Consider the following 15,020-nt stretch of genomic DNA (forward strand, 5'->3'; position numbering starts at 1 on the left):
CCCAAGCTGCCTTCTGTCTTGTGCTTGTACAATGGGGCCAAGCAGGGATTCGGATCAGGAAGCTGCTACACGAAAAAGAACCTCTTTTTGAGGGGGAGGTGGTGGAAGAGGGGCTTGCTTTGCTTATTTTAAACTCAAATCAATCCCTTAATGCAGTTCACTAAATGGTTCTGCAAGTAGTTAGAGCAGCTGAAGAACTGAAAGTGATCATCAGAGAAGAAACTAATTTAACCTGGTCTCATTATTAAAAGAAATGTTCATCAAACTGAGTCCAACAGAGCAAGGGTGACACAGTTTCAAGGGGAACACTGCCCACATCAAAAAGCTTTTTCCATGTATTTCAGTCATCGACCCTTTGCTCTAATGCTGTAGGTTTGCAATTTAACAAAGAAAAGTAGGTTGAACAGAACAAAAAAAGAAGGAGAGAAAATCTTCCAGACACACATTTCCATCTTCCTTTGTGTATTATGAAGAGCAGAGCACACAGATGAAACGCTGCTGAAATAATCAGACTTGTAAGAATGATCGCTCCCGCTCCTCTCCAGGAGGCAAGCAAAACCCTTTACTAGATCTCCCCCAAAGGTTGCTTTTTGCCCAGCTAACCCACCTCACCCCCAGCTTTTTGTTGTTGTTGTGTCTAGAGAGAAAACTTTCCTTCTGCAATCCCTTCTGGCAGTTGGAGATTAGCAGCTATGGAGGTTTGGATTCAGGTAACCGAAGATTCCCCTTTTAATAACCTTTTGTTCAGCTTTTATGTTGAGTTGGGAACAACCTATCAATGAAACAAAAGCAGCAAGAAATACGCAACACACTTTGCTCTGAGGAAGCATTCAGATGGATGTTGTTTTGTGGTTATCTGGTAATCTCTGACACTCAAAGCCCCAACCTGGCTCCTGTTGCTTGCACAGGAGCAATTTGGGTTGGGAGGAGGAACTCAGATCCGTGCCTATGGTCTGACATGACTACAGCAGTCTCCTTTCCCACACCCTGCTCGAGATCGCCTATACCCCTCCGACCCCCATGCACTGCCAGGAATAGACTGCTTTATTTAGCAACACTTACGCACTGACCTACAGAAAGCTTCTTCCTCTATTTGTTTCTAAAATTATTTTTGTTTCCCATACCTCCCCCCTCCCTATCCCCTCTTTCAGTGACTGGACCTGCTTCCTCTGTGATGGTGTCTGAGCCAGTTATGGCCCAGCTGCTGAGCTAGGAAGTCTTCTCTTTCCACTTTCCCACTGTCCACTGGTCTGCCTTGAGCTTGGCTGAACTGCCTAGCTAAGACAGACAGATCCAAAGAATGAAGGTGCCGACAGAAGTTAAGTGACATGCAGCAAGGGCATACCGGATCCCCAGGTGGGGTCTCATGACCTGCACTGAAATCTGCCCTATCACAGCTTTGCAGCCACTGTTGCTGGAGTTCTGCAGCTGGATAGATTAAATTGAGCTTGGGAAAGATGTTATCATGCTCCTGAAAGCGGCATCGACATGCCCTGCCTGTTCATAAAACACTGGAAACATGCAACTGCTTGCCTTAAGGTTATACAGGTTACACACACACACAGAAGCTGTTACACACAGCAAGTAAAACTTGCCCTATTCTGCAGGAATTCAGCCTAAGTCCTATGAATCACTGAAATGTTACAAACTTCAGAACACCAGACCTGAATTATTGAGCGTGCATTTCACCCAATGCTTTTCCATGAAACATGTGCCTCATGTGGATATCGGTAAAAGAAAAAGAGGAACAAGAGGAAGATCAAAAAGTAGGACAAAAGATACTGACATTAAAAAAAGAGCCAGCTGCTAATGGGGATTTGTAAAAATGAGTTCATCCACCACAAAGGGCATATGAGGATATGCAGCATTTCTGCTGGAGAGAGGCTCTAGGGATGCTTACTGCAAATAGGGCAGCCTCCAGAACAGATCGATAGCTCCTGAAATGGTCATGGGTTTAACTTCTCACACACTTTTACAGTCCTCATTTTACAGTGAGATTTCAGCTCGAGAAATAGATCCCCTTCTGAATCCAGCTGTGTTGTATAATATCTCACCATCTCCTTTTGGTATCCAGTTGCTCATCTTTGATAAGCCGATAGAAGTTCAGTCCCCCTGAAGTCTTTCTGTTTATGTGATCAGAGTTAGCAAATTCTGATTCCAAAAAATGATAAGTAAAGTAGACTTCAGAGCTGTCACACCAGCAGCTCTCCCAGCAAGATCTAAGTAGGTTATAAACTCCCTCTATGGCTATTTGCAAAGTGCGTGTATCTGTCTGCATCTTCATTATTTGAAGTTCTCTTTGAAATGGTGGCTAAGACTCCCACATGCACTCTTCAATTTGAAGCAAGCCTAACTCCATCTCAGTGTTGGGCAATATCGATGCCTCGGAAGCAGATAAGTCACCAACACCATGTCAACAGAAAGCTCCCTGGAGCTGACACTAAGATGCTGTAAAAGCTCTATGGCAAGGGCTTAGCCTGGGAGCTGTTGTTTCTGCAAGATCATGAAATGTCTTTGAGGAATTGAAATGGATGCTGAAATTGAGGTACAACGGGAACTTGGAACACTGTCAAAAGGATGCAGAACATATCTCTCTAATCACCTGGAGACTGAAACCAGTCTAAAATATACTGTTGAAATGTCTGAGCAGTATGATGATACAATGATGCCATCCAGCTAATGGGTTTCAAGAGACAGGTTTGAAAACCAATATTTCAAAGAGCACACATTTCAGAAAGAGTGAGACCGGAAGATACACAAATTGCTGCTTTAAGGAGCTGGAATACAACACACTAGAACACATGCTGCAAGGAAAACAGAGTAAGAAGTGTTTGCACTGTACAGCAAAGCAAGATAATGATACAGAAAGCTGTTTCATTTTACCTTTCCAGGCACTGTACTGCTTGCTGCCAGTAATTTACTGGATTAATATGAAAAGATGGGATAAATAAAGAAGTCTGTCTATCTGCTCCAAGGAGGAGGGGCTGCTACAGAAGAGGAATAGAAGCTGCTCTCAGGGATCAAAACCACCTGCAAGACAGCACCGTGCAGGAGGAAGAACATATGCATGTTCAGGGGAGGAAGACAGCAGAGAGCTGACAGTGTTTAAGTGGCAAGGTAGCCACATTAAAATATATTTAGGTCTTTTCAAGAAACAAACAAACAAGCCAAGCAATTCTTGGTCTCTTATGGACCTTTCTGTTTGAGGTTAAACTCCAAGTCTAGCTATCTAAATGTTGGAAGTGGTAATTTTAATGCTCTGAAACAAAGAGAGATTCAAATGCAGTAACTTCAATTTTGGCATGGTGTGACCAGTGACAGAAGTCTAAGGGCAGTCATGGTACAGAAGGTGGGGAAATACCACCGTGCTGGGGAGCTGACTGGAATGTTACTCTTGCTTTTCATGGTCATACAGTACTCAAGGATGCTGCTGATCCTGTTTCAGGATGAGAGCCAGGACACAGCTGTCAAGGAAGCTATCAGAGATGAGAAAAGCCACCCACAACTTGTACCTTATCCTTTCCAGAACAAGCTGTTATCATGGATCTTGAGATAAGGAGGGTAACCTAATCTATCACATCGTCCATCAAATCTAGGTTTTCCAACTTCAGAGTCAGAGAAGAAAGCCTGCTGAATTTTAGACCAATGAGACTTCAAACAGGTGGTTTTTAACTGTAGAGGCACTGCTACACCATGCGACCCTGCAGAACAGGTCTCCCAGTGAAATAAAAGGACATTAAACACTCACAATGCCTGTATGATTGCAATAACATTGAATGGCGTGGAAAAACAAGGGCTCATGTCTGAAACGTGCTTTGAAAAGTCAATTCAACTGATATATAGCACCACCATGGTAATACCTTGTGTTACGAGACATTGGCAGCCCCAAAACAGAGCTGTTCTCTCAGTGGGATTAGTACCTGTAACACTGAACAGCATCAATAACAGATGTTGGGTCACTTTCTTTTTTCTTATATAAATGTATAGTGGGTTGCTTATGCACGGATCTCTTAACTTCAGGTGATTTACAATCATCAAGGTAAGTTTGTACATTGAGAATCCTCATTTGGCAGAGGTAAAACGAGTAACTTACCCCCATCACATCTAGAATCTATGAAGAGAGTTCTGATTCCCCATTTGATACTTTAACTAGACTCTCCTATCTACTTTAAATGCACTACTTTTCTAGCAGCAGAGAAAGCTCATTTTGGGCTACAGAGAGACAGCGTTACCTGCAACAAATGTATGCATCAGCCTAACAGCATCAGCAAGTGGGCTTATATTCTTTATACCCCCTCCATATGCAGATACAGCTTCCTTTGCACATCATTGACTCTTTATTAGATTACTGCTCATGCATCATAAAATAAATTGTTTCTAAGACTGGTTAAATAATACCATCTATATTTACATATTTACACAATGCAGAATAGTCACATGGAAATACGGAAGCTAAAAAGCTGCTGTCTTGAGAATTAAAAAAAAAAAAAAAGAAAAGAAAAGACAAGAAAATGAGACCAATAACCACCTTTCACTGCACATTTTTTGAAAACAGTATTTCCAGCTTAGAAAGGGAGGACTTTCTGCATAAAGAGACTAAGCACCACAAATGAACATGTCTGTCATCAGGTCTGGCAAAGGAGAAAATCACAGGTCTGACTGCACAAAGAAGTGGAGGGGAGGGGCAGGCAGCGGGATCTGACAGATCTCTTCTTTCGGAGACAGCTGAGAATGAAAGGAAGGCGAATGTTTTGCCAACCAGTAACACCCCCTCACAGGTTTTCCCAGGTGGTCATTTTTCTGCTGATTGTTGCATCGAAGGTTAGCTGTAGGCCATGCCAGGAGCCAGAGGTCCAGAATCTCCTGACACTTTCTAAATAGCCAGAGTAGGCATTCTTGGTTCTGTGTTCATGTTCTTAAACTTCCATTCTTTCTTCCTGTGTTCCCCTGTTGTGATGGCAGCTATTCAAATACTTGGAAAATAACCGTGGCTACGCTAGTGCTAGAAATACAGAGAAGCAAGGAACTGCAATAGATGGTTTGTTTGATTAACTGTAAACGAATTCTCATTGCTTGCTGAAGTGTGCACTGCTGTGTGGAGACTAGGGTAGGCTTTCAGAAATTATCCCACTACTCAAACCATCTCAAGCTGTCCCTTCAGAAAGTTATCAAGCTTCTCTCTATTACATTGAAAGAGAACCTGAGAGCTGTTTAGTGTACGGGATTTCCGCTCTTTCCTGAAAGCAAGAGTCATACCTCAGACCAGATTATTATACATTATCTTGGGTTTTTCCTTCTCCCTTCGTGCTATTTGTCTGGATCTATCTGATGTCTTTTTATATCCTTAGGTTATAAGTGCTCTGGGGGGACTATTTTTTAAATCTGCATTTGTGCAGCATCAAGTATTGTGTATTCCTGAGCTATGACTAGAGTTTCAGGTGCTATGGTAATATAGAAAACAACAACAAATTGAACTTAACGTGGTAATTACTGTTGGTCTGCAGCAAGCTACTTAGTTATGGAAATTAATGGTACTTACAAGTAGCTAAAAGCATGCCCACAGACAAGTTATATTGTAATTACAATTCGATATCACTGCAGCTACAAAACCCTTATTGTAAGGGAAGCTGCCAATTTTCCTGTACCAAACCATTAGGCAAGAGCAATAGCGTTACGGATAGAGGTACAGAGAGAACAACCCAAAGGCAGGGAACTGTGAGTTTCTATGCAGGAGCTAAATGCCCAGGTCTAAATTCTGATGGTGGTTAGTAAGAGGGGATAAACAGCGACTTACATTTTCCTTCCAAGCACATCTAGACAGTGCCAACACGCCAAGGGGAAAAATGAAGGACATTCAGAGCAGGAAAAACATCTAAGTCCTCCTGCAGGGGACAATGCACTCAATCTTCTAAGATGTTTGGTAGACAGAAGACTGACATATGCAAAGGATTATACTTACATAGGCTCCCACAATGCTGCTCTTGGCAGCAACGAAGATCAAACAGATGAAGATGGCTGACCCCAGCATGCCAACAGCACAGACAAGAGGATCAGCTCGCTGGGTTTTTAAGCGGCACCATTTGGTTGCCCCAGCTCCTGTGATAACACCCAGGAAACCGGTGAAGCATGTGATTGCTCCAAAGATCAAGCTATTAAAAAAAAAAAAAAAAAGAAAGAAAAAGAAAAAAAAAGAGGCAGTCAGTAATTTTTCTGGATTTTTTCCCCCAAATGGGGATGATCTATGAACAAATTATTAGGATAAACTGACTGATGGAAAACTGGACATTGACTTTGCAAGTTAAAAAAAAAAACAAATGAGCTACATCCTGAGTGTTTGTGTTTGCAGCACCCTTCCCGTGAAATTAAGGAAAACAGCAGATGAAATTTGGCATTGATCAACACACAGAGATGCAAAGGGCTCATACTACTTCTTTGTGTGGCCCTTAGCTCCCTACAAAGTGCATTGTATAGCTAATTATGTACAAAAAAATCCAAGGAATACCCTGCACAATGATCATGTAAGGGAAATCCTGGACAGAGCAGGCACTTGGAAGCTTAAGGCAATGGAAAACTAACAAGACAACAAACACCAGCAATTTTCTTACTCCTTCCAGCCCATTTCAAAGAAGGCTGATTAGATTATTTTGCTGTTATAATCCACATACAAAATGCATTTATTTAAATTCAAGAGCAGGAGCTGTCAAGGTTTCTCAGTATTTTATGTGCAGGACTCAGGCTACAGAATCTTTGGCAACTACATGAAAGTAGCTCCAGGGTAGCTCAAAACATAGGTGTCATCAAGGAGTGGAAAACTTGTCTTTGTGAACAGCAGATGGGCAGTCTGACTGGAGCTGTATTTTCTGCTCACTGCATTTTTCAGAATAGACCGAGGCTGCCCGCTGGGTGCTCTAGTCGATGGTACTCCAAACCACTAAATAGTTTACCTGTGATGAGATTGTGTCAGCTAGAGCAAGAAGGCTTTCCTAATGTTATTCTTCCCTCACAAGCTAAAAAGCAAAAGAGCTGGCAAGAGGCAGTTTTTCATATCTTTTATTCACCTGGAGAAATACATTTTTTTAGCATTTTCTGCTTTGTGCTATTATGGTAAAGCACAGAACAATGAATTACTTCTCACAGTGTTATGTGCTGCAAGCTACATTATATAACTGGGACTGAAAAAACACATCACCATGTAACATCAAGCAATCCAAACCAAAGTCTCCCAGATCTTTGTACCATTCTTCAGCAAAACTCAGTATACAGAGTAGTATATAGAGCAATGAAACACAGTGAAGTCCTCCCTCCCACAGAAATAAAAGCCTTCGGGGCCAGTTCCTGCAGCCTTTAGGGGAACCAGTCCAAGCCCTGAATTATAGCCACTACCTTGGCTACCCTGACACAGCTGATTTCACTGGTATCATAGAAATCAGTGTGGGTCTTAAGAAACCTCACTCTCTTTCAGTTCTGCAGCCATTTTTTAAGGCAAAGACAGCTGTCTTTTTTCTGCTTCTGTACAGTAGCCTGGGAACTAAGACTGAGCTGAGGTCATCACTTCTGCCTTGGTTTGACTTCATGCAATGAAGAAAAGAAGAGAAATAAAACCCAGTTTACAATCCCAGCATTTCCTATCATTGTTGCAAGGATCTACAGGAAATTACAGACATTCTAGTGACTTGACTCCATGGGACTTGCCTGTTTCCTCCCCACCCTCTCCCCCCCCCCTTTTTAAAGCAGTGATTTATGAATCTCACCTATCTTTGGTGCCACAGGGCTGTGAGCTGCACGTCTCTGCAGTCTTCTGCACAACTTGCGCTCTGTGAAGGTAGAGAGGGATCCACATGCCGAGCGCCCCAGTGGCAAAAGAGACAGCTGAGGTGGCCAGTGAGGAGAACACGTAGCTGCGGCTGTGGAGACACGAGGCAAAACCAAGAAAAGGTTTAGAGGGAAAATTGAAAGAGTGAGGGCACCAGGAGAGGAATCACTACTCACCTCCCTTTGCCAAGGGGCAGAGATAACACGAGGTACAAAGAAATGGAGAAGAAGAGGCAGGAAATACTTCTTCATCTATGATGTTCTATTGATAATAACGTGCTTAACTCTTCAGAGGTGCTTCTAGGGGACCACTTTTTTGGGACCCTTCCAGGAGACGACCAGTACTTAATCACTTAGATGTGATGTGTGAATTACAGCACTATCACCATAATATCACCTGGTCACCCGAATTACCAGATCCATCTCTCCATCCCCATCCAAGTTATTTCCAGGTTACTACACACTTGCTACTTGGATAAACCACCAAAATAAGTAATATAAAAATACCAATAAATTAACCATCACCATTTTTCATAGCCCTTTGGTACTGTGTGGCAACACCAGGAAGACATCCTAGCCAGCAGTTCTAAGAAGAATGAAGGACACCACAGGTTTCACATCAGAATTCCAAGGTAACACTGAATTTACACACACAAGTATTTGCACATTCACAGGCAAGCATTCCTGAAGCAAGTGCAGCTGTTTAAAAACTCGTGTGTGATCTTTTTTGCAGATATACAAGCATCCAACCACATTCTATGCACATGCATTCAGTCACATGTGGTTATATAAATACATATGTATATATTTAAACTTGCCACGTAGTGCAAGCTTTTGTGTATTTTCTCCTCTTAAAATGCTTTTTAATTGAACTCTCCACTCAGCAGAGTAGCTTTTTCAAGGAAGAAAATGGATATAAGGGACATATAAAAGGCTATAAAAGGACATCTGAACAACAGTAGCACAGCAATTAATACAGGAACACAGCAATTTCTACACTTCAAAAAGCCTTAATTAGTCCGACATATGAGCCAAACAAAGCAGACTCTTAGATCTGAATCTTGGAAAAGTTAGAGCAGAAGATGGAATTCATCTTTGTCATCACAGTCAACGTCCAGTGAAAATGTAACTGTGATTTTCTTTCCTAGGCCCACACACCAAATTTTCTGCAATACCTTCACGATGCTACTTTCAAATCTCACAGGGTTAAGTACAGGCCATTTGATGTTCACACTAAGCAGTAGAGGCAAAGCATACTTTAGCAGGGTGTTCTTACTTTCTTATCAGTGCCTTCATGTCTCTCAGCCATGAGGTCCGAGCCTTCAGCTGTCCCCCAAGTTGTTCAACGTTTCCTCTTTTAGCAGCGGGCACAAATATCAAGATGAGTGTCCCTGTTATCATTCCTAGGAGTGGAGATACCTGTGAGAAAGGAACAGGAAAATAGCACAGGAAGTCAGCAGCGTTTGATTTGACTAGTCAGTAAGAAACAGATTACATTAGTTCCATTTCAGCAACCCAGCTCTTTATGGCTATCCAGAATCCGCGAGCACACTGAGGCATCTGTTCCTTTCCTTCCTCCCTGTCATTCCCAGGACTCTCTTATCTCACGTCGCAAGCATGAAGCTTTGAGAATACTCTGATTAAGGCAGTCCATTTATTTGTGTAATTACAGTACCAAGATTCTGGGTGATGTTTAACTCTTTGGAAACCTGCACCCAGCTGGGCTAAAAGACCAACTACTTTCTGGGAGAGTTTAGAAGCCTTTTACAGGCAATGAACTCAGGTGAAAGATTTCTGGATCTGGGGAGCATGTTGGTTTTGAAAATCCTTGCTTGACATGCAACCCTTCCTGTGTTCTTCCATCTAATCTGCAAAATCTCATTTTCAGGCAGCTTTCAGCGATTGCCTCAGTGTACAGCAGACTAAGAAACAATGAAAATTCAAGCTGGAAGACAGAAAAATGACACATTAAGGACTTAGGTTTCTGAGTTTCCAATCCTTTCTGTCAATCACTAGACAAAAATGCAAACGTTCCACAGTGTTTTACAAGCTATGAATGTGATTCTTGTTTTGACACTGAAATTCCATTATTGTTAGCATGGAAAATGGTTCTGTTAGGAAAATAGAAACACGGATTTTCAGTGAACTATCATCCCTTCTACACATGCCATTTTCAAAATAAAATTCCTGATCCAAAACAATATGCTTCCAATAATAACCTGAGAATGGTCTTTACACATAGAGTAGTATTACATGTGCAAAGAAGACAAATCCAGAACTCTTCTAGGGAAGGTAATGGAACACAAAAAATATTTTAGAACTGGAAAGTCAGGAATGTAGGAATGTCTCTCATCCAGGGATAAGTGAAGCTCGATACAGTATTCTTATCACAGTTGAACACAAGACATAGCACTGTTAAAAACAAACAAACAAAAGAAAACAAACAAAAAAAGGAAATGCTGGTATTTTCTAGGGACATACAATTTCAAGTCTCTGATTTTTATCTGAAGGCTTACTCCCCTGACAGGACAATATCCGCTGATACTCAGCAATGTTCCAGTAAAACACTGACATTACTGCTAGGGCCAGAGACAAAGTTGCCACTAGCCAAAGTGTCCTTCTGCCTTCTTCAGCCCACTGAGTATTCCTGACCTCCCCTGGAGCTGGAGGCCACAGGGCATCACAGAAGGCATCACAGAGGGCAAATCTAGTACATCTTGCAGAAGTACAATGACTGCCAGAGGAACAGAAGCTCCTTTACACTGATGTCTGGAAGCTTTTGATGTGGGCTGTTTGACTAACAGAACTAAGCAATCCTGTCCTAAGCAACCCTCATGGAAGTGTGGAGCTTGTCTTATAGATTCCCACGATTTCACACAGGTCAGGGAATCATGCATCAATGTGTCATTTATGGTGGAAATCATGATCCCATAAGGGGTACAGCCTCACAGACAGTCTGGATTTCTCAGGATAGCTATGGAGACTTAAATCGAACAGAAAGACGCTAGTGATGACTTCTTTGTACAAACTAATTATTTGGATTTTACAGATAGATGAGTGGTCCAACATATCAACTTCATTAATTCATAGAATCATACAACCATAGAATATCCTGAGTTGGAAGGGACCCACAAAGATCATCAAGTCCAACTCCTGGGTCTGCACCACCCAAAAATCAGTCAATATGACTAGGAGAAGAGGCTTCGGAGTTTGTCTTTCCTTATGCTGACCTTTGCTCAAAAGTTAATTTCACCCTTGAAGCATTTCTGCTATTGAATGAGGCAGGCATTCTCTTGGTCTGAAGCTTTAGGTTATTAAACCTAATTCTTTTCATTTCAGGTTGACAGCTGGAAACTCTCCTAGGTGCAGATGAACTGTTCACAGTGAGTTTCCTGGCTTTGCTTACCTTTGCTGGACAGGCAATTGTCCGTGCCACAGAAAGGAACATTCGCTTGAGATGGGAACCCATGTATTTCATCACCTGCTGTTACAAATGGGGTTGGCCTGGCCTTCATGGGCTTCATTGTCCTCATGAAGTGCCAAAGCCAGAGAATGCAACTCACTGGGGCACATGCCACCCAGACTGCCAAAGGTCAGAAAACAGTTCTGCTGGGCCGCTTCCTGCCAGCTCTTTCAAGACATCTTTGTGTGCAGGATCTGTTTGTGTGTATGTGATTGGGATGTACTATCTTTTCAACACATTTATCAAGGTCCCAAGAGGTTAAAGTAGAAGGAAACCGACTGTCTCAGGGCAGAAAAACAAGCGGAAACTGGAACAAAGTGTTTTTTCCTCAAAGCAGGAAGCCATTCTCAGAGTTTCTTGACAGCAAGGGCCTAAAAGACTGTGGAGTTGATTTAAGGCCAATGCCTCATCTTCCCAAACTCATCAAGAAACCATGGTTGACTGATAATAAAGTGATCGGAAAATTCTTGCTCCCAAGCAGGGAGAAAAACAAGTACAATGAGCCAAAACCACATACCTTTCCAATCTGCTTAGAGAATGCATCTGCTATGCACTAAATATCCACAGGCATAATCTCCAATCCTTTACCGTCTCTATATAACAGTGTATATAATGACAGGTTGGGGATTTGTGTGGTAGAACTCTTCTAACACTGATCAACTGATACAGCTGTTATTAAGACATTATTAAAACTGATCTGTAAGACTGTGAAGTTTCCTATGAACTGGCCCAAAGCCAGGCTAGTGCTTATTGAAGGTGAATTCAGAATGTTCACAATGTGCAATGTTACTGAGGAAAAATAAACAATATAAATATATATATATATATTGAAATGAAAAAAAAAAAATTGCATTTTTAGGAACATTTGAATTTCAAGCTATCTTTATCATTGAAGAGCTGAAGGATTTGGAAAAAAAAAAATCCCAACAAGCTCTTTTTGCTTGTGGATGGTCCACATTGTAAGCTCAAAAATGAAAACCTGCATGTGAATGTCACACCTAGAGACTGGCTTACCCGCAATGCCCAGTGCCAGTCTCCAGCAACCTGCTTCACACTTGATCCAGTGATGTATCCCAAGCCACTGCAAGTGATGAAAGGATGAGAATCAGTCTGAGTTTTAACGGAGTACCACAATCACAACAGTTGTTAAGCAAATATAGAAACAGCCACAATCAATTGTGTGTGCTAGTCTCTCCTCCTGCAGGAAGAAACATGGGGGATGAAGAGGATAGCAGGTAATATGCAACTCTTCCCAGCACTGTTGGTCTAAAAATGCTGAAATCCAATGGAATATTGGACACTGACCTCAAGTTCATAGCTGACCCTTCAATCCACAGTGGATGGACCTCAAATGAATTGAAGCACCAGTTCAGAACAAATATAATAGTATTCAAATTGATAGCTTAGTTTAATAATGCTCCAAGAAAGTCAGCTAAAATATTTTGTTTCCATTCCCACCCAATTTCTGTAACAAAATAAATAAATCCTTTCCACTAGTTCCCAAAAGTCACACGTGAACGAGTAACAGGGCTAGAAAAAATAATTCAATTCCTGCAACTAATTAGTCACTTCTGACAATATTTTCCTGTCCAAATTGTTCCAGCCAAAGACAGAACAACTATCATCTTTAGCAACTTAAGATTTTTGTGAGCTAACTTTAAAAGAAAAGCCAAAAACAGATGAAAAAAGCATTATGTTACTTACCTGCCAAGAGGAATTGCAAAGTAGAAAACAGACAGCATAAGGGTCCTTGTGTTTTTGGTGAAAAGGTCTCCGATGATGGTTGGAGCAATAGTGGAGTAACTTGCTTCACCGATGCCAACCAAACCTCGTGAGAGCACAAGAAGCCAGAAATACTGAGAAAAGAAATAAAACACCTTAGCAAGCCTCCTTTTATATTTTTGAATTCAGGATGGACAACAGTAAAAGCTGCCCAACTAGGGAAATATAAACACATGTGAATGGAAAGTGATAACGTATGCATTTATTTTTTAAAACCTCAGATTCTTTTTATGTATCTCTTGCTGGGGATAAAAGGGACCATATATTTTTTTGTGAAGATTTATAGGCATGAAAGAAAAGTAGCAATAATACGTGGTTACCATATCGCACTCAAGATGATATTCTGACAGCAAGACCCTCGATTTATTTTCAGCATGTTAAACCTAATTGCCAGCAACAGTGCACTGACAGAGGAAGATTTTGGGAGGTGGCTGAGTATAACAAATACTGCTTCTGGGATCCAGGGAAAGTAATACCTGCCGAGCGCAACCACAGCCTCCCCGGCATGCCAAGGGATGAGTTAAGACTGGTGAAACTCTGGAGGCTCTTCAAAGCTGTGCAGGAGTTGAACCCGCAATCTCCCAAACTCTTGATTTTCTCCATGATTAGAAGATATTGCATAAGGGAGGATTTCCAAAGGTGCTAAGCACCGACCTCTCCGCTTTCCTTGAAAAAAGCATAAATCTTCCCCTTGCAGCAGACAGACAGACTAAGCCAAAGCTGAACACTTCTGAGAAACCTCAGGTTACAATCTGAGCTGAGATGCACAGAGTTATGAAGAGATAAGACTTGAGCTTTACTGTGAGCCACCTGAACGCATAAACATCCGCGTGCTCAGCAAGTATTACCACCAGATGAAAGATTCAGAGCCACACAAGGCAACTGAGCAGGTTACAAAAGCATTAAGCTGCCCAAAGAATGATGTGCCCTTCCAAGTAAATGGTAACCGAACAGAACAAGGAGAGTGACTTCACATTCAGCACGACACCACCTGAAGTGGATGAAAAGGAATTATGCATCTAATAGAATTTTCTTCATGGCCTGTTACCCTGTTTCAGCCAACATTTTTGTAAAGTACAAGGACCCGATTTTCAAGCCAACCGTTTTTGGTACACTTGCCGTTTTCTGGGTGCTGCTGTGTGAAGGCATAAGGCACAGTTCTTTGATGCCAAAATGCCTGATACATCAGCACGATGTTCTTAGACATCTAAGCAACCTGAGCTACACCCAGAAGTAATTGCAGGTGCAGCAATTAAACACCACTCAATTGCAGAAAATTGTATGTGCAGGGGAACCTTTTTCTACACATGTAGCCTCTACAGATCCTAAGTTTACTGTTATTATTCTATAGATCATTTGTGAAGAACAGCAGGGAATGTGATATGTCCTTAAACATGAAAGTACTTTAAGAATAACAAGCAATTACAGGAGAGTTGCAGGAAAATGACTGATTTCATGCCCTGCAGCAAAACCTAAGCCAGAATACAGGTCTTTCATTCACAAAGATGGAAAATGCCATGCAAACATCAAGACACACGTCTCAGTCATAAAGCAGACAAAAATTTACCACCGGCATATTTCCATTGTCTTCTGTACCGCAATCCCCTAGCTGAAAAATATTTCTTTAAAATTCCTGTAGCCACATAAAACAAATACTTTTGTGCACGCTTCACTTCCTCTTATTTTGACGTAAATCTTGCATCGATACCTATTTTCTGAGTGTGTACAAGTTCCTTGTTTGCTGGGAGGGCGTTTGCGGTGCTGCTGTCATTCATCTAACTCCCATAAGCGGCACATACGTAACAGAGACGTGTGGGTGTATGCAGAAAGGGCAATACTGTGACTCAAGTTTTTAATTTATGCCAGTTGCCCAATGCTAAACCACTCCACATTACTACAGAAGTATCCTGACAATGATTGGTGCACAGGTACCCAATGTATTTGGAATGAGCAACAGTATTTA

The 15,020-nt window shown here is 41.6% G+C and overlaps 1 protein-coding gene across 2 annotated transcripts in view; it reads right to left on the bottom strand.

The window, feature by feature from the left end:
* SPNS2 (sphingolipid transporter 2) overlaps positions 1 to 15,020 on the bottom strand; it is a 132,408-nt gene that overhangs the window by 36,314 nt on the left and 81,074 nt on the right. For both annotated transcript variants that reach the window (XR_004755367.1, XM_035343310.1), the window contains exons 4-8: positions 12,980 to 13,131; positions 12,290 to 12,356; positions 9,089 to 9,231; positions 7,752 to 7,904; positions 5,960 to 6,149 (exon numbers count right to left, since the gene is read on the bottom strand). Coding sequence is in view for 1 of the 2 variants with exons in the window: in XM_035343310.1 (XP_035199201.1) it covers positions 5,960 to 6,149; positions 7,752 to 7,904; positions 9,089 to 9,231; positions 12,290 to 12,356; positions 12,980 to 13,131 (705 nt within the window). In the remaining variant the exon portion in view is untranslated. The remainder of the gene's footprint in view (positions 1 to 5,959; positions 6,150 to 7,751; positions 7,905 to 9,088; positions 9,232 to 12,289; positions 12,357 to 12,979; positions 13,132 to 15,020) is intronic.

This window comes from Oxyura jamaicensis, chromosome 19 (genome assembly GCF_011077185.1).
Source record: "Oxyura jamaicensis isolate SHBP4307 breed ruddy duck chromosome 19, BPBGC_Ojam_1.0, whole genome shotgun sequence".
NCBI lineage: Eukaryota > Metazoa > Chordata > Aves > Anseriformes > Anatidae > Oxyura > Oxyura jamaicensis.